A 21564-nucleotide genomic window follows, 5' to 3' on the forward strand; every position below is an offset into this window, starting at 1 on the left:
CAAAAAAGTGGTAAACAAGACACAGCCCAGTATGCTACTGATGTTCTTACCACATTTTTATGTCTTCTGTGATACATAACCGTACAAACCCACTGCATCATGAAATCCATACATTTTAGATGATAAAAAGCAAAATGCTGTTACCAGAATGACCATTCATATATGTGTCTGATTTCTAATAGAACACATATAGGAACCAAAGATGCAGGTATAATTCAGCTTATTATTTAATGTCAGTTGGTATAGTGTTTCTCAGAGAGGGGCCTGGAAGGCAGCAAACTGTCTCAACAAATGTGTTTGGGAGTGTAGCCCTGCCTTTGAACAGTTATTGCACTGCACATGAAGTTAAAGGACAAGGCAATATCAACAGGGACAATCAAACGGCAAAGAATGTCTTTTATTCTTATTATTATTTTCCTTACATCCTAAGAGGAAGGAGTAACAGTTAAATTAAATTTATGTTAAGAACTTGAATTATGACAAATTGAACAGGCACTTTTTTTGCTTAAAGTAAGCTCTTTTAGTCTTTATAGAAATTACACTTTATTATTTCTATTATCAATTTGCTATTAAGAGTAACTGGATGAAAAGACTTTCAGTCAAACAGATGTCATCAATATGAATGTCACTACTTCATAAGTTCATCACAGTTAATTCATTTTAGAAATGGACATTGGGAGTACATCTAAGCATATTTCTGTTTTACAGAATTACTTATTCAGCAACAACAGCAACAAGTTAATTCAGATCAATATAATTTTTGGACTGGCCCTTACAATGGACCAGAATTTTAATTTGAAACATTGAAACCAACTTTTCTTAGAGAAGAATTTGCTCCTTTTTTGAGATGTCAATTGTTACGAAAAAGACATTTTGAAAGCAGCAAACAGGGTGAGACTAACAGTAGAAATGGAGATGCCACCAAAACCATCAATCCAAAGAAAGCAAATCCAGCAACAACCTGAAAGAGCAGATGAAGAAGTTGATTAGAAACAATCCACTTCATTTTTTAATCCCTGCCATCTAAAAGTACCACATTTCCTCAGACAAGCACTGGTTCTGTGGTAGTCAAAGTTTATCATAATGGCTGGAGCATCCTCTGTTTGGCTGCTTTTAAGTTCATATTGCAAGCTTCTCCAATGGTGTTAACTTATTACCTTCATTAATGACAAAGGACTTTGATAAAAGTAGGTTTCTTTTGGTAGCCTTTGCCCTAAATAAATTCTCCATTGGGACATCCTTATGCATATTTCAACACAAAAAAGGAGAAATGTTGATGTTGGCTCGTACCCATCTACATTAAGATATTCTTAAACAAAAGAGAAACAACCTGGGTAAACTAACCTGTGTCCTGTGAAGGAATAGTGATGCCCGTGAGTGGCCTAACTTGTTTCTACATGGACCTTTGTCATAATGTCTTAACATTATGTCAGTCTGTTGAGTAAAACAGATAAAAATTTTAAGTCTGTGATTACATTTTATTAGCATTTTAATTTTTCTTTTGGGTCAAATGGTCCCAAAACAAGATTTGGATTCAAACCTGTCATTAAAATGTGCTGTAATAACATCAATTTTCATTAATTTCAAACTAGATTTACACATCGGTGGTACAAAAGGGGAGGTTGAAGGGTGTGAGACAGTTATGTGAACCTGAGATGGAATCAATGGTTTGTAGAACTCATGGGAATTCTCCCAACCCCAAAGTATGAAGATGAGGCAAATCCAACACAGCCAGAGTTGTCTCTTCCTTTTATAAAATACTTTATGAAAAAGAAGCACAGACCCAAAATGTCAAAAACGTATTTCCATCCTCTGGTCAATAAATATGCCTTAATCAATGAGATCCTGGGTAGTATCAAATTTTTCTTCCAGAAAAAGATCTTACAAAGTTGAATGTTATTTGTAATACAATTTATTGTAATTAAAAACTGATGCTTGGCTTACATCCAAAGATTTTAAGCAGTGCCAACAGAAGATGTGTTTACAGTGGCCACACATCATCTGGGCACATCCTGCTTCTCTCATTATTAATACTTGACAGAGGGGGCACTCCTTGATGTCTCCTGATTCACCATTTTCTCGTAATATATCCACAAATCTGCCAAATGGAAAATGAGATCTTGTAAGTAGATGTCTAACTCATGCTCTCTCTGTCTCTTTCTCTCAATGAGTGTGCATATGTGCCCTTTATTGTCATGACCTTAATGTTCAATTCAGCAGTTATACACGGCTAAAAAATCCAGTAAATCAAGTTCTGTGACCAACAATTTACTCTTTTTGATAGATGCTACTATTGTCAATCCTCTTGCATGCAAGCACTGGCTAAACTACAAGTTTGCTTCACTAAAATGCAAGTTTGCTTCAAAACAAACTAAAGTTTGCTTTAATGACTGCAATGGCAAGATGCTGTTCATGAAGTATTTGGGAGAATTCAAGAACAGCATTACTGTTAAGTTTAACATTACCTTGTTCCTGATTGTGAATCAGAGATCACCTTCTTATACTCATCACAAGTCATAGCAGCATGCCAGTGTTCTTTACAAGCAAAGCAGAAAGTATACCCACACTAAAAAATAAGGTGTAACTTAATAAGGTGTAATTTTTGGAATCATCTCAATTGAAGAGCATTTTCCAAATGATTGTCACAAGATAAAAACAAATAACCATGATCATAATGACCAATTAGAACAAAGGAATAAACCAAAAAGAGCCAACAAGAGCCCAATAGAACAACAAGTTCACCCCTTACACCCTAACATCTGTATGCGATGATTTCTCCATACTGTTCTCTATACATTTCCAAAGGATCTGACAAGGAGAATTAATTTAATCAAGAGCTTCTTCAGTTAGTGAATTTTCCTTTGTTCTTCTGACCTTAGTAAGTGATTCAGGGGTGATAATGTAAGGAGGATTTAGATGCCAGTCACTCTTAAGGTGTAAAAGAGTTAAGTACACTGTATGAAATGTTGAAAAATGCAAGCTGTCATAAAGTCACAACTACCTTAAGAAAAGAATAAAGCATGTTTCACCTCTTGACAGACTGTAGGTTGTGCCAGGTCTGGTAGTCCACTGCAAATTCCTTCACAACCAGCCATTGGACAAAATGTTTTTGTGTTATCAACAGCAACCTCTACAACAGAACACACAAGAATGGTGAATAAATGTTATTAAGTGAACGTAGACTTTGGTGAGCAGCCTAAAATCTTACTCACATTATTGATGTCCCACATTAATTTATTATTCTCAGCGACAGTCAGGACCCCCCTGAAAACCATTTCTAGTAGTGCAGAGGCCTCCTCTGAAAAGATGTATGTAGTTATATGAAATATAGTTGCAATTTTGAACAATCAGTATTGCACAGAGTTGTCAGAATTGCATGAAGCCAATCCTTTATGCATGATAATGACTTGTCATTTGACTTGTAGCACAATCATCATGCCCAAATGTGTAACATAGGGTATTTTCATGAAAATTTAAAAAGTATGCCAAAAATACTTTTATTTGCTAGATATACTTGCTAATTTACGTTCTAAAAAGAATTAGTGAAGATTTCAATGTTTGTTCGGTTTTTAAAGCTTAATTACTGATTACCCACAATCCTTTGCGGGCGTGGCATTTGACTGTATCATGAGATTTCACTGGCACGCAGCTCGTGTGTTCTTTGAGCGGCTCCTTTTAACATGTTCGGCTCCTTCCGAAATGTCCGCTGCAAGGGCTCGTAGTACCACAGTTTCTTTTATTTCTTCGGGGGATTTTATTACGCCTTTCTTTTGAAGAACTTTTCTTGTCCTTGGACTGGATGAAATCGCTTCAAAAAGTTCCGCCTTTTTTTCCGGAGTTTTTGGCATAGCCTCAACCGTTTTCTTCAGTGCCCTTTTCTTTGCCATCCTGTTCGGGAAAGTGGGTGTTGAAGGACTGGCAGTATCCTCATCTGAACTTTGGCGTATTTCTTGCCTTCGTTTCTCCCGTAATCGTCTTACTCTTTCTCTGGTTTGCTGCCGAATTTTTTCTCTTCTTTCCTCGTTTGCATCTTTCTCCTATTGTTTTTTCTTTTTAACTGCAAATTGCTTTTGTTTCTCTTGCTGAGACCGCCGTGTCACGCCAACATTTGTCTGCTTCGTTTTGCGTTTGTACTCTTTCACGTCGGCAATTTTGCGCTCACGATTTCGCTCGTAGTACTTTCTGTCTGCTTCTCCTTTCTTCTAACTTTTGTTCTCTCCACGAGAAAATCAGGCGAAGTTTAGCGTTTTTCGAGCGCTATTTGTGCGGATTTCAATGTAGAGCAGGCTTGAAATTTGATCGTTACACATTGATAAACACAAAGCGAAAGTTACTTTAGGTTTCCGATTTAGTTTGCTTTGAATATCTTCGTTTGTATTGTGTGTATGGCTGTAAAACTTTGGGGATTTGTAGTCGAACACATGAACTTTGCTTGGGAGTTGTCTCAGCAGCCGAGGTGAAGTAAAAGCTGAAATACAGGCATTTTTGCAGGTAAGTGGTGTTTGATTTTCCGTGTTTAAAAATAAACAATAACATCGTTTCCGAAACCAAAAATCACTTATTTCTTCTTTGCAGTGAGCTCTTTTTAAAAGTTAGTTTAGATGAGGGTAAGTAAGTGTTTGAACCTTACTCAGACGAATCAACTTTCTTTGTAGGCGTATATTCAAGATGCTAGACCCGCACATGTACCATGCAAAGCTCTGTTGGATCTGCTGCGTTACACAAGCAAACAACAGCGACTGTCTTCAAGTTTTTTATTCCTGTTCTTTTAAAAACGAACATTTAACGCTGTCTCTTGGCATAAGGTGTATTTAAGCCCTACTCAATAAATGAGCATAATGGAAGTTTCTAATTGATGTTGTTTTGAGTACGAAATTAACCTTTATTTTCGGGTTTATGCAAATGAGATGTTACGCGTTACATTTATAATTTGGGTATATTTTCCAGTATCTTTAATATTTTTCAATTCTTACATTATTCCAAAAGGCAACACAGTTATTTTTTATTAAACTGCAATCATCAGAGAAGCAAAATGACAAGTTTGAAAACAAGCTGTCCATTGCTGATCAAGATATTTTCAAATATTTCTGAACAACCCTGAATGGGCGTGATGATCATGCTACAAGTCTTTATATTATGTTTCAATTTATATATCATAAGTATGTTTTACCTTTCTGTTTGAGCAGTCTTTGATACTTCTCAAACATGTCACTGTCAACCAGCAAAGAAATCTGAATAAAAATTAAATCAAGTATGAATATGAGAACATATTTTTTAAACCATTCTGGTTAGGGATAAAGTTCAATTGAAATGCAAAATCTAAATTCCTCTTTGATTAATAACTTTTTACAATGAACATCAATTTTATTAGCCCTTTAACCCCTAAGAGTGACTAGCATCTAATTTCTCCTTAGAATATCTCCCCTGAATCTCACATTAATGTCATAAAAAAAAGGAAATTATCACCAACTAAAGAACACTTGATTGCTAGACAGATTCTCCTTATCAGCACCTTGGTAAATGTACAGAGAACAGTATGGAGAACAAATAAACTGATGTTAGGGTGTAAAGGGTTAGTTAAAGAACCAGATGTAGACTAAGTAATTTTCACTTGAGGGTCAAAAGAATTCCATTGGATTTGCTTCACTTGGCTCTGTTTAATTGGCCCAGAAAAATTGCACCAATCAGAAGTAAAACTAAAACCTATCAAGACTTGATCACCTGCATTTTCGTCTACTCAAGGCAGTTTGGTACATGCTTTAGTTTTTACTTTGAGTTCTCATTCGTAATTTAAAGAAATTTTTCCTTTTCCTGATAAGCCCTTGTGATTACTTTCGTTTTGGTTTAACAATACTCAATCAAGACACACTCTTTCACTGAGTTTTGGATTATTTCTTTTTTTTTTTTAATTATTTCTTAGTTTTGTAAACTTCTATTTACAATTGAGGCAGAGCTAAATTTGAGAAGATTTACTCTTTCATCACTGAAAGAAATGCTTACTTCATTCTTGGTCATGTTACCACTTCTGGGACACAAGGCATCAGGGCAGGGCAGCTTTAGAACTTGCCCACTGTTAATCAAGTATGATACGTACTTTCCCAGGCACTAAAAAAGAAACAACAACTTTTTGTAACAAAACAGACAGGATTATCACAACAAAGATGACAAAACAGCCCAAAACAATAAATCAAGAGAGAATTTTCAAGCAATTAAAACTTCAATTTGTTACATGGGTTCAGTTGCCAAAAACAAGATCTGTGTGCCAGGCAAAAGCTAATATTAAAGGCATCTTGATTGCCAAAATCAACGAGTGACCAACTAGTGAACAACCTAATAATTTTCATGAACACAATACCAAAATAACATGAATTCAAAATAATCACTGTGTCTTTTAGTCCCCTAGGTTCACATCATGGGTGAAGAAAGGGGGTAAGATTCTAAAGAAACTGTGGTGCTGCATTGATGGGGGAGTATCAAACAAGATAACTTTGGCTTTATAAATTTAGTTGATAATGTAAATTGGCCTCTGTAAAAAGTCTCAAAGCTGATATTTTAAGCATTAGCCCTTCATCAGAGTGAATAAGTATCAGATCACAGGTACCTATCAACAGATGGCTGTACTTAGTCTATACATCATAAACATCCCCAAAATTTATAATAAGTGTAGGTCCAAAGTTAGAATCCACATTCTCATAAGATGCAACTGAGATGTGATAGAGCGGCATGCAGGGATTGTTCCAGAATGTCTCCCATCAACCTGTCTGGCTCTACTTGCGTCAGCTTTCATTATTTTTTGTTTTTTGTTTTTTTAATTGTATTACATGATCCAAGCTGTGCAGGTCATATGATAAACAATTTACTTTATTACATTTGCATAACATATGACTCAACAATCAGCTGGGGGTTTATTGCAAGTTTTAAAATAACACCTAGTGTCAACCTGTCTGGCCCTACTTATATCAGCTTTCATTGTTTTTTTTTTTTTTGGCTATTTTTTAGTTACATGATCCAGGCTGTGCAGGTCAAATGATAAACAACTTACTTTATAGCATTTGCATAACATATGACTTAACAATCAGCTGGGGGTTTATTGCAAGTTCTATTAAAAGAACACTTAGTGTCCTTAAAAGTGCACTTCACAGAAAAATAGAAGCACATGAACTACAGATCATGTACCCTTGCCAGACACAGCAGATAGAAACTCTGGGAAAATAAATTTGGTTTAAAACTGGACCTTAGGTCACTTATGGAAATGTGTAAATAGAGAGTTTTTAGTACTGGTCACATTTGGAAACAGATGAATAGATGTTACTAATTAAATATAAAAGATACAAGTTAACACTTTCACTTTTACAATCTCAAAATAAATTCTCCTCACTGTTTATCATAGATTCCTTATTTCTATAACCTAATGAGAAAATGTTTTTAAATTAAACAGTCCATGAAATTTTCTATCTTCTTATCATCTTTCTGCATGAGAAAGTGTTGATGCTGGCAGAGAAATTACTACGTCATCACTCTTAAGAATGGAAGAGTTAAGTTGTTTACTTTAGGAAGTGTAACAATGTGAGTAGAGAGCTGTTAGCCTTACATTCACCTATTAGTTACAAGCCTAGGATACAAGTTAGGAACACATACCTCTTTACAAAATATACAACTGCATTTGTCTAGTTTCTGGCCCTTCTTGTGTGGATATTCTGATAAACAAATCTTACAATAAAACATTTTTCTGGTAGCCAACTTGCAAAGCCTTGGTGTTGGCGAACTTGTCTTGCTCCTCTGCATTTTACCAGGTCCTTCTGCCATGTGTGGTGTTGCCAGAAAAGCAGGAAACATGGTATACAGAAGAGATCCTATAGAATGAATGGCACCTCTGAGTGATTCTGGAAAATAAAAACACATATCCAGATTACAAACTTGTACTTGCCAGACCTTGGACAAACTGTTGATGTTACATAATTAACAAATGCATTGAAGTCAAATGCAAGGTTGTATAACACTAACACAATAACCCTGCTAGTTTTTTTTTCTGTTCTCCATATCATCCATACAAACCAGTCAACAAAAATACTAATTTTTGAATATCTCCTCATGTGATATGAAATTAAAATTACAACTTGTGAGGTCAAAGTACTGACATTATTATTATAATTACTGGTGTATATGTTGATCAATATGGAGAGGATTTAAGGGGAGCCCCTGGCTGCAAGCACCCTGAAATGTTTCTTCAGTATTTAAAGAGGCAATGAATTTCACAAAGCAACTTTGATAAAGAGATGACTCATCAATTTTACAAGAAACATCTGGATGCTATGATGTATTTTCACAAAAATTTGTCAAATGTAAAAACTTTTATCTGGAGGGTATATTGAAATCTATATAGACCCCCTGGTTAATGTCTGTCAATTACAGTACCTGTAACTTAGTTGTAGCTATGCTTTTAAACATCTTCAATATTTCTCTCTGCTGAGCAATTGAAAAGACTGATGGATGATAATTTCCACTGCATTAGATGTACAAGCAATTAAGCTTCTGCTGACATTTCAAGTTGTAGCATTGATGCATGACATGCTAAACAGCTTGATGTTATAAACTTAATCATGCAACAAGTTTTTGAGAACAGTCTAAGAGTTAATGATGTGTGAAATAGGACTGATATTCACGTGGACACTATTAAATTATTGACTTTGCTTTTAAGTGTGTAAACATAAAAAAGCAATGAAAAATGTTGTATTAAAAATGCCAGGTCATTATTCATAATACTTCATGGTCATGATTTCAAACACTACCAGTGACCCCAATCGAAGATCACAGACTTTCAGCACACTATTTATTAATCACAATTGAATCAGTGAACTTCGATCTGCATTTCAAAGCTTAATTTACAGAAATAACATTGCCTCTGGCTGTTGTGATAGTACAGCTAAGAGTCTCGAGAAAAATTATGAATAACAAGTAGCCTGCTAGTCTGCTGTAGTGAAAAAGTTCTAAACTTGTCCAGGCATGAATGTTCTTGTGTCAGGCTCTGACAAAAGCTAAATACACAAACAAAACTTTTCAATTTTGAACATATACCTTTGATTCTAAAATTATATTCATTATAACAATTGTGAAGGGTTTAATGCCTGAATGGGTAATATCTAACCTGCACTTTCCCAAACATTCATTTCCTAACACTGTCTGAATCTTAACCTATAATTATTATAGTATATTTAGTCTGCACAGGAAGAAAATTCAGCAGCCTCAGGGTTTTTACATCAAATATTCAATTTCTACAATTCAAATTGGCTTCAAAATATCTAGTAACCTTGGATACCTACACAAATAAATTATTCTAACAATATTTTTGGCACAAGCTCTTAAAGTAGGAGTCAAATAGTCTCACTGATGTAGACCAATTAAAGGAATAATAATTATTTTTATCTCCTCATAACAAAAATCTCAAGTCAATGGAAAACTTAACCTGTACATTGTAGACCAGAAATTCGAGAAATGAATTTTTTTTTACTCAAGGTTACATTCAAATTATCCAATAAAATAATAAAATTAAATAATTGATCGAAAAAAAATTGTTTTAAATATTAAAAAGCGAACTACTACTACAATGTCAGATTTAAAGGCAATGACGAAGCATTGCCAACCTAATTTTTCAAAACAAGTTACAGGCAGTTCAAATTTTAACAGTAAATCAAACATTTAATTATTTGCCCGACAGCAGCCCAATTGTCACCACAAAATATAACGACATTTTAACCTACCAGAAATAAATCTGAACCTCGTTACACTTCGCTGTTTTGCCGAGTACTCGACAGGTTACTTATGAGAAATAAGACGCACAACTCACCATGTAGCGTTTGTACGAACAGAAAACGGTAAAAAAAATTTGCGTGTTTCATTCACAGTCGACTTCACAGCCCAAAACACTGCTTGGCACGATAACAAGAAACCGGCGCTCACGCAACGAGCTTGACCGACTAAACAGCCTTTTTTTTTTTTTCATCAAGAAATACTTTTCTTTCAGATAAATGAAAAATTCAAACAAGGGCCGGTAGTAGGGATTTTAAGGAATTCCTTGATAAGAAAACGCGAAAAGCAGATCATTTTCAAGACATTAAAAAGATGGGAAATTTTTCAATTTCAATTGTCGTATCGTGTAGACCGGATATATGGGTCTCAGATCACATAAATGACACAAACGACTGTTAAAATTAAAATATGCCAATTATTTACCTCAAAAAGAAGCAAAGAAGCCATTTTCATCCAAATTTTCAATGAAACCGGAGAAACATCCAAACAACCCGACGGACGACATTTTAAAACAACAATAACAATGACGTCATAATTTCAAATGACTACTGTACAGGGGCTGGGTGGAAGTAAAATTATCTCAGGGGCCCGAAGGGTCAAAAGTGTTTGAAACTGGTATTTCAGTACCAAAAAAAGTGATAATTAAAAATGTATGGACATTAATCTGCAATAAACGAGAACCTCTCACGAAAAAGTTAATTCTCGAGGCATTTCCGTGGTCTATACGTAAAAAACTTCCCATGCTGCCATAACAACAGACCGTCACGCAACCTACCATAGTGCGCGAATGATCTAAAAAAAGTTACGTTTTGTAACAGTCAGTGTATGCCTTCGTTAAGTTCCGAGGCTTAAATTCTTCCCTATTGAACGTCTTCCTATCATAGAAACCGAAATTTTGACATGAAATACAACAAAGATGCTGCTGGACTCAAAGTTCCAGCAACGTATCATGATAGTGAAACGGAGTCAACCAATTCTTTCGAAACTGGTTTTTAATATTTCAACAAAGATATTAAGTTTAGAGTGAAGTTAGATTATTTATCCACGAACAATCCTACCTTCAACAGCTATTTTCGTCAGGTATCTGCAGATTTTCTTTATTTCTTCGCTCTTCGCCTAAAGCTGATTCTTTCTGTTTGAACAGAACTCTACACAGAGGTTTCCATTCCTCGTTTACACCATTTCGTCTCCCAAAGTTGTTTTCTAACAAACATATCCTTTATGGTTTAACGCGAAATATTGGCTGTTTGTTCTAACTGCAGTTCGCTGAATGGCCTTTTACAAATATCACAAATAACCAAAACAGCCCATGTGAGCGAGGGAAAATTAAATTCGTGACTTTCTCATGGAGATCAGAACCGGAAGTAATCACTATACTTACATTCGATTGGTTGAAATCGAAGACGCGAATAGTGTCGATAGCTACGTCTTGTGATAATCATAAGATTCTTTATAGTCAAGTTTTCAATTTTTTTTTTCGCGCCCTGGAAGGTTTTCGGGCCAATTAGTGGTGCTCCCTTTTCTCATTCACATCATCCTTATTTCTATTTTAGTTGTTGTTTGTTTTAGTTTTTCCCCCTTATGTTTTTTTTGTTTTTTTTTTTTTTGTAACGTTTTCTTTTACGCATGTGTTTCCGGTTATTTGATCATTTCTACGATGTTTTGTTTATTTCGCATGACTCATTTGCTTCGTTTGGCAGTTTTAGCGAGTTTTCTTTCCATTTACTACTTTTTTTTTGTTTTGTTTTTTTTTGTGTGTGATATTACGAATTTAGAGTTTCAATAACTCTTTGAAATTGTCGCATTTATTCCTGATTGGTTTATGTCCTTTTGCTGCACGTACTAGAGCGAGGCCATGCGGTATTGCGTGTATTTGATTATTCGAGCTTTTAAAGATGAGTTCCATGCACGTAAAGACTCTTTAAAGTTATCAAGTGCCGTAACCGAAGTTTAATGCCTTTTGTGATGGTTATGACTCATTAAAATTCATATCTCGTTGGAGCAAACATTAGCATTGACTCAGAAGGCCCTGATCTGTCCATAAAAACAACGTGAATTTTACAAGCATGGACCTTTTTTATTTTACCCTGTCGTGACTAACTCATCGTAGAGCATATTAGGATGAAGAAAACTGAGGCCAAGCTATCATCTTGATATGTTCAATAATCTGTTAATTCGCAGAACTATCATAGAAAGTACTGCCACAACAAATTTGTTCATTATAAGAACAAAATTTAGTCAGTTTCTTCGGGTGCTACTGACCTCAACTGATTTTAAAATTCTTCTTCTCCCAAATAGCCAAGATGAGAACGACCTAAACGCTAAGATTTTGGGCGAGATCATGACATACGCATGCTTGGAAGACATGAGGATCGTACGTGTTGTTTTTACAACGATGGTTTTCAGTGACAGAACTAACTGACCCAAAACTCCCACAAGCATGAACACCGATGTTGGTAGTAAAAATTAAAGCTCAAAACCCCGTTAAGTACTTTTGCAGACAGTTCAGCTAAGATATAGAGGCCTAAAAATCGCACGTATCTTTTTAATAGCTAACGATGCCTTTCAGCAAAAACTCAACCCCTACAACCTTTTTACAAAGAAGAAGACTTTGGTAGGGAGGAACAAAACCTAATCAGCAGCTTTTCTGAAGCTTACGGTTCACCTTGAGACTAGGATAAGTTTGATTACCTCAATAAAGACGAATAATTTAATTTTTTTGGCGGTTTCAGTCGTAGGCGAGGTGTTAACAACGTGCTAAAATCATCGATGCACCCCAAGAACAGTGTGACGATCGAGACCCACTCTTTTGGCCAGAATTAAAAGATCTCACGTGGCCTCGACACCTCTTATCGTTTTTAGTCCCATCAGCAGTATTAGGTTTAAAGAATAAATATTCTCTAAAAAAGTCTCTACCTTTAACAGTATGCAAAATAAATACGCAGGTGGCTCATAATCAACCTTAATATAAGCAAGGCGAAATGAGTCGATCCCTTTTATATACGTGAAAAACGAGTCCTTCTGCAAAGATCGAGTAAAATCATTTATCTTTTGATCATGCACAAAGTTTTTTGAAGCCTTCGATCCTGACACTTACGAGGATGACATTCGCTTCGGTCAATTATGCAAAAAAAAAAAATTATTTCTGTTAGCAGACGTTTGCAGAAATATTCAGTAATATTCGCGTGATTGACTCGTTATAAATGTACCTTGAGGAAATCAACCCAAGCTCAGATCAAGAGAAAGACAATTTGATTATAAACTTGGCATCATACTGCACTTACCAAAATAATTTGAAAAAGACCACTCTCCCATTGTCGGCGGTTTGCGGGTAACTTTCCTGCACGAATTGTCATAGAAATTAAATCCTCTTAGACGATTACTCGTAAACTAAGAAAACCTTGAACTGTCTAAACTTAAACACTACAGGCAAGCTCTGTTTCGCTCTTCTGGTAGCCGTTACTTCAGACTCTTGCATAAGAAATTTTGGGTGGACCAATCAGTGATTTTGTTTGGACAGAATGTTGAATGGTTCAAAGATTACCAGACAATAAAAGTCCCTTAGAGACCTGCAAAATATGCAGCCTTTGTGAAATAATTAATTCAGAACACCGATAGGATCTCTAAATATATCTTGATGAGCAATGAGCGCCTGCCATTCTTCCCTAGTACCCGAACGATGTTAACCTAATATGTTGATACATTCAAACATATCTAGTTTTCGTGCGGAGTGAGATATGTGTGCCAGTTTTCTAATGTATTCACACCGAGCGACGCTAGAATGACGTCAACAATGACGTCTTAGGGAGAAAAATCCAGAGTGCTTTGTAGAAATATAATAGAAGGGAAGGGGAGCTAAAAAGGTAATTATGTAATCCAGATTTTTTTCTATTTGATAACTGGAATGAGGGAAAAAAATGATGAAATGTGCGAGAGTAAAGGAGCAATATTAAGACAGTTACCTTAGCACAGCTAGCCTCCTGCGCGTACGCTGACTTTACTTTTGCACGTCACGCAGTAACCTTACTCTCAACAACAGACAGGGAGGATTGCGTGACGACGACAATAACCCCCGCATGGTTACCGCTGACCGCTAAGTGACCTTACTTTCGAGATGGTGGAGAAGCAAAAAGCCGGAAATAGTAGACGTCGAAAACGGGATCAGCCGTCGCTGAAAATGTAAAATTGATCGTTACCTCGGAGTGAAAAAGAAGAGAAAAAATCAATCTGTTTAATGTATTTCAAGGCAGCAGGACTCAAGATAACTACTTCAAAAGAGTATCATTTTGCAACTGCAGCATGGAACTGTCAATTATCGTCTCATGTTTAGTGGGCCTTTGGCTAAACTGGTCGTTTTTAGTTCAGACTAAGCACAAGTGGGAAACTAAGTTATATATCCTGAGACAGCTGATCGTATTTCAAGTAACTGCGAACTCTTTTAACCTCTCTGTTCATCTGATTTTGTTGATACCTTGGCCATTTTGGGGATACGCGGTTCGACCTGGAGACTATTTGTGGACAGTAGATCCCCTTACCTGCAGATTGATCACAGCAGTCCTCGAAATTTCATGCATTGTGTGCATTTTAAACGCAGCTGGTATTTTTCTGTCAAATCAGGGGAAAGACGAGCTAAGAAAGGAGAGACTAGGCAACAATGCAGCTGTAGTTGTTTCGGCAACGTGTTTTTTGAGCGGAATTCTCACTTTAGTTTACACAACAGCTATACCACTTCTGAAACAGGGCACTTTGCACGGAGAAAACTGTCCTACCCACTCGTTTTCAGTGCTCTGCGCACAGACCGAGGTGAAAGCTATATATTTATCCTACGTGGTGTGTTCTTTATTTCTGTTTATCCTCAATTTCCCGCCAATAAAGTCTAGGGTGAAATACATTTTGGACGTGTGCTTCAAATTGATAACTGGGGTGTTTCATGTCATTTCGTGTTTCATTCTCTTCTTTGGGGTTGTGTTCATTATATTGTTTCTCCTTGGAGGATCTTTATACAGTGACACTTTCAACATGGTCAAACTCTATTTTGACATAGTCAGTCTTGCCGTTAGTATCGGCTTCCCAGCAATTGTGAACACGGGGTTTACATCACACGTTTTTCAACCGCCTCCCTCAAACAGAAACCTGGACAATGAGAAAGAAGAGGTCAAAGTTAGGATAAACGTATCTTGACTTTTTCACTCTCGAGATCACTCTTGACTTTTTCACTCTCGAGATCACACGAGTAATTCTCATTACTGACTGCCTTACAATTTTTATGATGTTTGTTTGAAGAATTTGGTATTGGATCAACTAATTAATTATCTCCTTGTTGATATTTTTCTTTTTTCTCATCACATATCTGCTTGAAATTGTATTAATATTGTAAGGAGAAATTTTGTTCCAGTCACTCATGAGAATTAAAGGTTTAGAAGTTTCCTTCTCATTGAATAATTTAAATGTTTTGACTACTTAGCAGCAGAACAACTGATGATGATGGCATGGCGATGAAAAATAATATATATGAAATATCATTTTTAGTTGAAGTTTAGTTAATTTATGAATTTTAAATACATCAAAAAAGGAAAATTGTGTAGAAAAATTATTGACCTTGACATATTGAATCCATTTGCAGCTAGAAGTTGAGAAACCAGTGCCTTTGCCAAAAATGTTCACTTATCATAATATTTACATGAACACATTTACACCATCCTTGTCCAATTGCAAGAACTTTCAATGAGATTTTTTTTATTATTATTTTTATACTTTCAACTCACTATCTCCTTTATGGGTACACTGAATTTTCTAAATCAGGGTTTAAGACATCATCTAGCTGCAGATTGCACAATAATCATGTCATGGACACTCAAGGCCATGGGTAATCATGTCATGTATGAGCACAGTGCATGATTTCTAAGGTTTAGTCATTTCAAGTTTGCCCCCTCTGTGTTACTTGCTGTTTGTATATTTTTACACATTTAGAAATAAATTATCAGTTCCACTTACTGTTGTGACCAATTTTTTTATTCAATGTATAATAAAACAATTATTAGATTCAGTTTTTGTGATATCCAGAATAAGCAAGGTCTCTGTAAGGGTTATCACCCTCAGCCTTCAGCTGATAACCTACCACAAGTATAATAAAAGTATATATCACTTACTTTTTGAAAATGTCATGTAATTTAGCCTCAGGAGGCTGTGAATATGAATATTTTTATTAATTATTTATCTAACTATCCACCTCATGAAATGTCTTTTTTATAACTTTTATACATTTTAAAATGTTAATTTGTATGAATATAAAGTTACTTGAATCCAGTATAAGTTCAAACAAATTGAGCAAATTTCTTAAGAAGTCTCCACCATCTATACACATTTTTATAGAGAGGTAGTTCTAGTTTGTTTGAAAAACTACTTTTCCAGATACAATTGTTCTTGAGAGGTTTAACTGTGTATCAAACAATAATAGATCAGCTCTTTTTCCCACTTCTATGAGTCCTGTATGGGAGATCTTTGCAATTCTGAAAGATTAATTGATAAGATAAATGTTGTCAAAATCCTTAAAATGTATTAGTTTAGGAAAACTCGCACGTCAAGAGCTTACAAGCTAATAACTGCTGAAACCTATGATTAAGTATCCCAGGTTTTTTAAAAATATATATATACATATGTATATATATATATATATATATATATATACTGGTATGCCAGGTTTGTCAAAAAAAACAAATATATATATATATATATATGAAGTTGAAAAAAAACAAATAGATGATGCTTTCATCCTTACAGGCCTATTTTATGATTACTCACTCATCAGGGGATAAAATAAAATCCTCTGATAAATATATATATTTATTTATTTATTCATAGTTTGAGTCCAAAAATTTTGCCCAAATTATTTCTCACTCTGAAGTTAAACCACTCCTTTTTTAAGCTTATCTTTTAGTCAAATTTTCCTAAGTAGTTATTGTTCAAGGAATGGATAATGCTATCCCCTGAACAGACCACTATCCAGTTGGTGGTATAGTTTGTTTCACTGTTAATTTTGAATTTTGAGACATGAACTAAGCATAACACCTATCCTACAATAACCACAATTGTACCTGGCAGGGTTTTCAGATAACATTGCTACAGCATCTCCCAAAGGAACTCTAAATATGTGAATCAGGGAGTGAAAAGCACCAAGGAGAGTGCCACAACTTCCAGCCAAGGTATTTGTTCCTGCAATTGACAGAGTACGGCCACTGGGAGAAACCTGAACTGAATGAATGATGCAATGATTAATTATTGTAGTAGCAAAAGACAGTACTTTTTTTTTTGGTTTACCAGTGTAATTAACCCATGCAGGATGTTGGGAGAACAAAACAAAAAGTTTGCAAATCACCAGCCAGAGGTGAGTGACTTACAAAATTTTCTGAAATGATCACAATTACAGGCAAAAGCACCCAACCAAATGGAGAGTAAGCTAAAGAGATTCTTTGTAACATTAGCAGGAAATGGAAATCTCTTGTTTATTGGGCTTACTTTGTTTGCTTCCATACTTGACAGTTTTTCCAGGGATGCCTTCTAGAACACAGTCTGTTATAAAGGCAATGTTTTTGAAGTGGCGGGCTTTTAACAATAATGAAACAGCCATAGGATCTCTGGGGAATGAAACAAATATTATCATGGAGATGAAAGGCTCAAAGAAATTAAGTTAAAATTTACAGTAGTCTACTGCAAAAAGCAAACACAAAAAAGAATTATTAACTTGCTGACAGAACCATGAACATAATACACAGTTTATCAGAACATGGAATTACTGTACTTTGACATAACTCTGTTATAGTTTATTTAACAGAGTCTGCGTCATATAATTAATTCTAAATTGTGATCTTTTGATTGCCTGATAGCCATAGAAAATCAAATAAATGACAGGCCTACACCATATGTACATTTTAATAGAGGTCTTGCTCATAATGATAAAAAGATATATTTTAAATTTACTTACTAGCTGAGTTCATCAGTACTTACACATGTGCTAGATCTCCTATGATTTCTACTGTTGGGGTTTTTATTCCTCTATACTTTGAAAGGTTTGGCAATTCATCCAGGAGTCCAAAGTTAACAAGACCTGGAGATCTAGAAAGCATTAATTTTCCCTGTTAACCCTTGAGTTCCCTGTTAACCCTTGAGTGACCAAGAAAGAATTTCTCCTTACAATATCAATACAATATCAAGCAGACAAGTAACGGGAATAAAGAAACATATCAGTTAGGGGATAATAAGTTGATCCAATACCAAATTCTCTATACTAACATCACAAGAACTGTATGGCAGACACTGAAGGAGAATTGCTAAAGAGATCTTGGGAGTTAAAGGGTTAAAGACCCATCTCTCTTGGGAAAGGAGGAAAAGGGAAAGGCATCGTCAATTAATAATCAATGCCTCTAAATCCACAACCACCTAGTTGTTTATTGAAACTTTACTTGGGGCATAAAAATTTAAAAAATTGTTGTGATTTTCTGCTCCTTATACCTGTGATGGAAGGAACAGACATTAAAAAGATGTGTCAAATGAAGCTGTTGACTTTTGCTGAGTGACAAAGCAGTGAGAATTTCCTCCTCAGTGGCCTGTTTATCATGGCCAAGGGCTGGGACCACTTCCCTAGAGACAGAAAAAATTATTATTGTATTAATCTAGTAACTTCTTTTTTCAAGTTGCAATGGGAAAAGAGGAGATTATGACTAGATTTCCACTAGATGTTCACTTGAATTCCAGTTAAGCTCTTGATCTAAAAACGTGGTCTAAAGAGCCTCATTGGGTCTGCCCCTTAAAAGCAAAGGTGCTTCAAATTTCTTTAATTGGTGATCATTTCCTTAATTCTCCTGACTTTAATGTGTGATTTGGGGAATTGATATGGTTGTAAAACAAGGAGACAGAAGAAGGCAAATTTATTCAACACCCTCCCAATCATGCCATGGCAATCTATGACAAATACATGACCTAAAATCCCCCTTTTTGCTAGAAAAAAAAAATCATATGATATAAATATTGTAAGGAGAAGTTAGTTGCTGATTACTCTTAAGGGTCAATGGGTTGCCATAATTGACTAATTAATAAATGACAATCTACAAATATTAAGAAAATTATACTTGTAACACACTACAACCTGTTATCATTGATAATATTATATTTCAATTGTTATTTTTCTTTCAAAGATGACTTAATCAATGACACCTTCTCAGCAGGCATTTAATTCTGTTGTAATTGTGAGATGCTTCTGCATGAGGGCTGATCGTCATGACTTTCAAATGAGGCATCTTATCAAGGAGCTGCTCAAACTCGTCAGAGGTCATGTCGTTGTAACTTTGTGGCATAGCACCAAGATCTGCGATAATGGGTCCCTGTAATTCAAAACAGAAGAATGATTTCTGTTTCAGGGAAGATTTCCCTTCGGGAGAATTCAATAAGGGCCATTCAAAGCTAATTAAAACAAAAGAAAAAATAGGAACAAATGAAAACAAAGATGGAAATAAAATGAAAGTTCAAGAATGTTTTGTCTTTGCATCCTCCTTTGAAAACTGCTGGATCAGGGTCCTGTGGAAGCTGCTAATTTCAATGACCAATTTCTTCTCTTTACAATGGACAGGAGAGGAGACTGGACTTAGGGTATTGGCAAGAGTTGTCTCCAATCTATTACCAACATTAGAAATACATGTTGGCAGATTTTGACATGGAGTCTCTGGTTCTGTAATATTTGCCAATTTTATCAAAATCTTGTAAAGTGGCTTCAAGTTAATCTGCCCTGAAGACACAATTTTAATAATCATGCCTGGCATTTCAATTATGTACCTCAGAATGGATTCCTTCTAAAACTGCTCCATTTCCATTAATAAGTCCCACATGGCTTTCAAGTATTTTCAGGATTTTGTCCTCCTTCTCACCAAGAGGATGATCAGGAAAGACCACTGATGCCAAAAATGATGTTGTTCCATATTGAATAAGTCTAGATCTTGTAAAGTCTTTAAGGAGGAAAATGTATTAATCTCCTTTACGTGACTGTGATCATTTTCACTTTCCTCTTTTTAGTTGTGTGTTTAACAAAAATCTGGCTGGAACCATGAAATATCATGGTCTATATAGTTCAAACTAATAAGCACACTTGGTAATGGCATTTATAGCAAGTGCATTTCAGCCTTGGACCCCTGAGAGTGACTAGCATCTGGTTTCAATACCACCTCTGAATCACAGGTTAAGGTTGAAAGAATAAAGGAAATGGTCATCAAATGAAGAAGCTTTTAATTTTCAAAAAAATTATCCTTTTCAGCTCCTTGGGAAATGCATAGAGAACAGTATAGTGAATATATTACACACTGATGTTAATTAATGCATAAAGGGTTCAAAAAATGAGATGTACCTGGATTACACCAAAACTCTGTTACATCATCTGCCCCACCTAACAATAATATCAGCCAAGAACCAACTTTAGTAGCTTTATTATTACCATATGAAAGAAAAAAATCTATCAACCACTCAGTCACTTTATTTATCACAGCAATGAGCAATATAACTCTTAAAGGTTACAGCCTAAAAGTTGAGTGGGCACTGTGGGCAAAGGTTTTTTTGGTGTGGTGATGCATCATGAATCAGTCTTCTTAAGTTCCTTAAAAAGAATCAAGCCAGAGTGCCCTTACTTGTCTTGTGTAGGGTTAGAAAGAGGGCCCCTTCTCCTCTGTGCAAGAGCTCCTGCCTTTTCCCCATCTTATCACGCATATCCCTAAGATTACTGCACTTAACCCTTTAACTCCCAGAAGTGATGAACATGTAACTTTTCCCTACAGTTTCCATGCATCATCCAGAAAATTGGTGAAGAGAATACTCAAGCTCATCAAATAGAAGTTTTTATCTTGATCTAACACTGAATGTTGACACATTTTAGAGGGGAGAATTAACAATCAGATCACAGGGTTAACATAAAGTTTTCATTATGACCAGACTAAAAAGACATAAATATGGCAAGCATAATCTAATCATTTTATATTACACGTATTATCAAGCCGTTTAGGAAAATTGTCGAAACAATGTTCAAAATTGGAATCCTACCCATGCCATGATTGTGAATGTCAATAAAGCCCGGGGTTAAATAATGACAAGTTAGTTTATCGTTTCCACATTCTCCTTTGCATCTATCAATAGCTGCAATCAAACCTCTCTCTATAACCACATCAAAAGGACCTTCCTCACATTGTCCCTGAGGAAAAACAACGATCTTTGCACAAACAATTAGAGACTCAAACATCTTCGGTCATTTGTTGCGTGACGAAGAAAACATACGTTTGTGACTTGTTCTTGAATTTAGCTTTTTACCCTTCAATTCTCTATTAGCTCCGATTCTTCATGGGTTCTCGCTGTTTGATATGAAAATTCTTCGGCTTCTGATTTCCTCATCGATCCAAGCCAGCAGCTATAAGAGCAAACTTGACTCAGAAATGCCAAGCTATGTTTGCGTGACGTTTAACTGTTTGTGGATCAAAAATCGACCACAATCAATACACAAAATCAGGGCAGGAAATCTGACGAAATTTAACGAATAATTCACTATTTCACGGATTTTAATCGTTTTTCTAGCTTCTATCGCCAAGTTATGCAAGACGGAGCCTCCAAAATCATTACCACTTTTGCTGAAAAGCAGCTCAACTGAGAATATCTCTGAAGGTCATCGAAGGACACGGAGGTCTGGGAACAAGACTGAACTTTGATACTAGTCGCGAAGAGCAGCTTGGG

At 35.6% G+C, this 21564-nt stretch overlaps 3 protein-coding genes and 1 long non-coding RNA gene across 10 annotated transcripts; 2 read left to right on the plus strand and 2 right to left on the minus strand.

Moving 5' to 3' along the window:
- Positions 1-379: 379 nt before the first annotated feature.
- On the minus strand, positions 380-13532 carry LOC113673357 (putative E3 ubiquitin-protein ligase RNF144A-B). Of its 5 annotated transcripts, none has more exons than XM_027189751.2 (9): positions 13092-13532; positions 7639-7883; positions 6001-6105; positions 5171-5231; positions 3030-3130; positions 2466-2566; positions 1945-2098; positions 1345-1434; positions 380-961 (listed from the first exon to the last, which is right to left on the minus strand). In XM_027189751.2, the coding sequence occupies exons 1-9, from the start codon at positions 13120-13122 to the stop codon at positions 851-853; spliced, it is 999 nt and encodes a 332-aa protein (XP_027045552.2). In that variant the 5' UTR covers positions 13123-13532; the 3' UTR covers positions 380-850. The 5 variants fall into 5 exon arrangements, with proteins under 5 accessions (XP_027045552.2, XP_027045554.2, XP_027045555.2 ...); XM_027189753.2 differs by lacking the exon at positions 13092-13532 and adding an exon at positions 10866-11196; XM_027189754.2 differs by lacking the exon at positions 13092-13532 and adding an exon at positions 10231-10501.
- Positions 3625-4847, plus strand: LOC149036169 (uncharacterized). Its single transcript, XR_016181473.1, has 2 exons — positions 3625-4491; positions 4656-4847. It is a non-coding gene; the product is annotated as an uncharacterized LOC149036169 (long non-coding RNA).
- Positions 13533-13971: 439 nt separating the features above from the next.
- LOC113673359 (uncharacterized) lies at positions 13972-15095 on the plus strand. Its single transcript, XM_027189758.2, has one exon. The coding sequence runs from the start codon at positions 14107-14109 to the stop codon at positions 14986-14988; it is 882 nt and encodes a 293-aa protein (XP_027045559.2). The 5' UTR covers positions 13972-14106; the 3' UTR covers positions 14989-15095.
- Positions 15096-15801: 706 nt separating this feature from the next.
- LOC113673358 (uncharacterized) lies at positions 15802-21501 on the minus strand. 3 transcript variants are annotated; one of them, XM_089188777.1, is made up of 9 exons: positions 20884-21501; positions 20198-20236; positions 19633-19802; positions 19018-19184; positions 18316-18444; positions 17812-17919; positions 17323-17441; positions 16902-17058; positions 15802-16316 (listed from the first exon to the last, which is right to left on the minus strand). In XM_089188777.1, the coding sequence occupies exons 1-9, from the start codon at positions 21077-21079 to the stop codon at positions 16190-16192; spliced, it is 1212 nt and encodes a 403-aa protein (XP_089044903.1). In that variant the 5' UTR covers positions 21080-21501; the 3' UTR covers positions 15802-16189. The 3 variants fall into 3 exon arrangements, with proteins under 3 accessions (XP_089044903.1, XP_089044905.1, XP_089044904.1); XM_089188779.1 differs by having other exon boundaries at positions 16902-17053; positions 20884-21498; XM_089188778.1 differs by lacking the exon at positions 20884-21501 and adding an exon at positions 20475-20688.
- Positions 21502-21564: the final 63 nt, after the last annotated feature.

The sequence above is a fragment of the Pocillopora damicornis genome, chromosome 12 (genome assembly GCF_964200805.1).
Source record: "Pocillopora damicornis chromosome 12, jaPocDami1.2, whole genome shotgun sequence".
NCBI classification, from domain to species: domain Eukaryota; kingdom Metazoa; phylum Cnidaria; class Anthozoa; order Scleractinia; family Pocilloporidae; genus Pocillopora; species Pocillopora damicornis.

Bases quoted from the DNA above. Each gene is read 5' to 3' on its own strand.
- LOC113673357 (XM_027189750.2), bottom strand. From the start codon at position 9,896: ATGAAACACGCAAATTTTTTTTACCGTTTTCTGTTCGTACAAACGCTA. The intron at 7,884-9,844 runs GTGAGTTGTGCG...TTTATTTTCCAG, and splicing joins GTTCGTACAAACGCTACATG to AATCACTCAGAGGTGCCATT. The intron at 2,567-3,029 runs GTGAAACATGCT...CTTATTTTTTAG, and splicing joins AACCTACAGTCTGTCAAGAG to TGTGGGTATACTTTCTGCTT.
- LOC113673358 (XM_089188777.1), bottom strand. From the start codon at position 21,079: ATGTTTGAGTCTCTAATTGTTTGTGCAAAGATCGTTGTTTTTCCTCAG. The intron at 17,442-17,811 runs GTAAGTACTGAT...TTCATTCCCCAG, and splicing joins ATAGGAGATCTAGCACATGT to AGATCCTATGGCTGTTTCAT. The intron at 17,059-17,322 runs GTAAGCCCAATA...TCATTCATTCAG, and splicing joins CAAGTATGGAAGCAAACAAA to TTCAGGTTTCTCCCAGTGGC.
- LOC113673359 (XM_027189758.2), top strand. From the start codon at position 14,107: ATGGAACTGTCAATTATCGTCTCATGTTTAGTGGGCCTTTGGCTAAAC.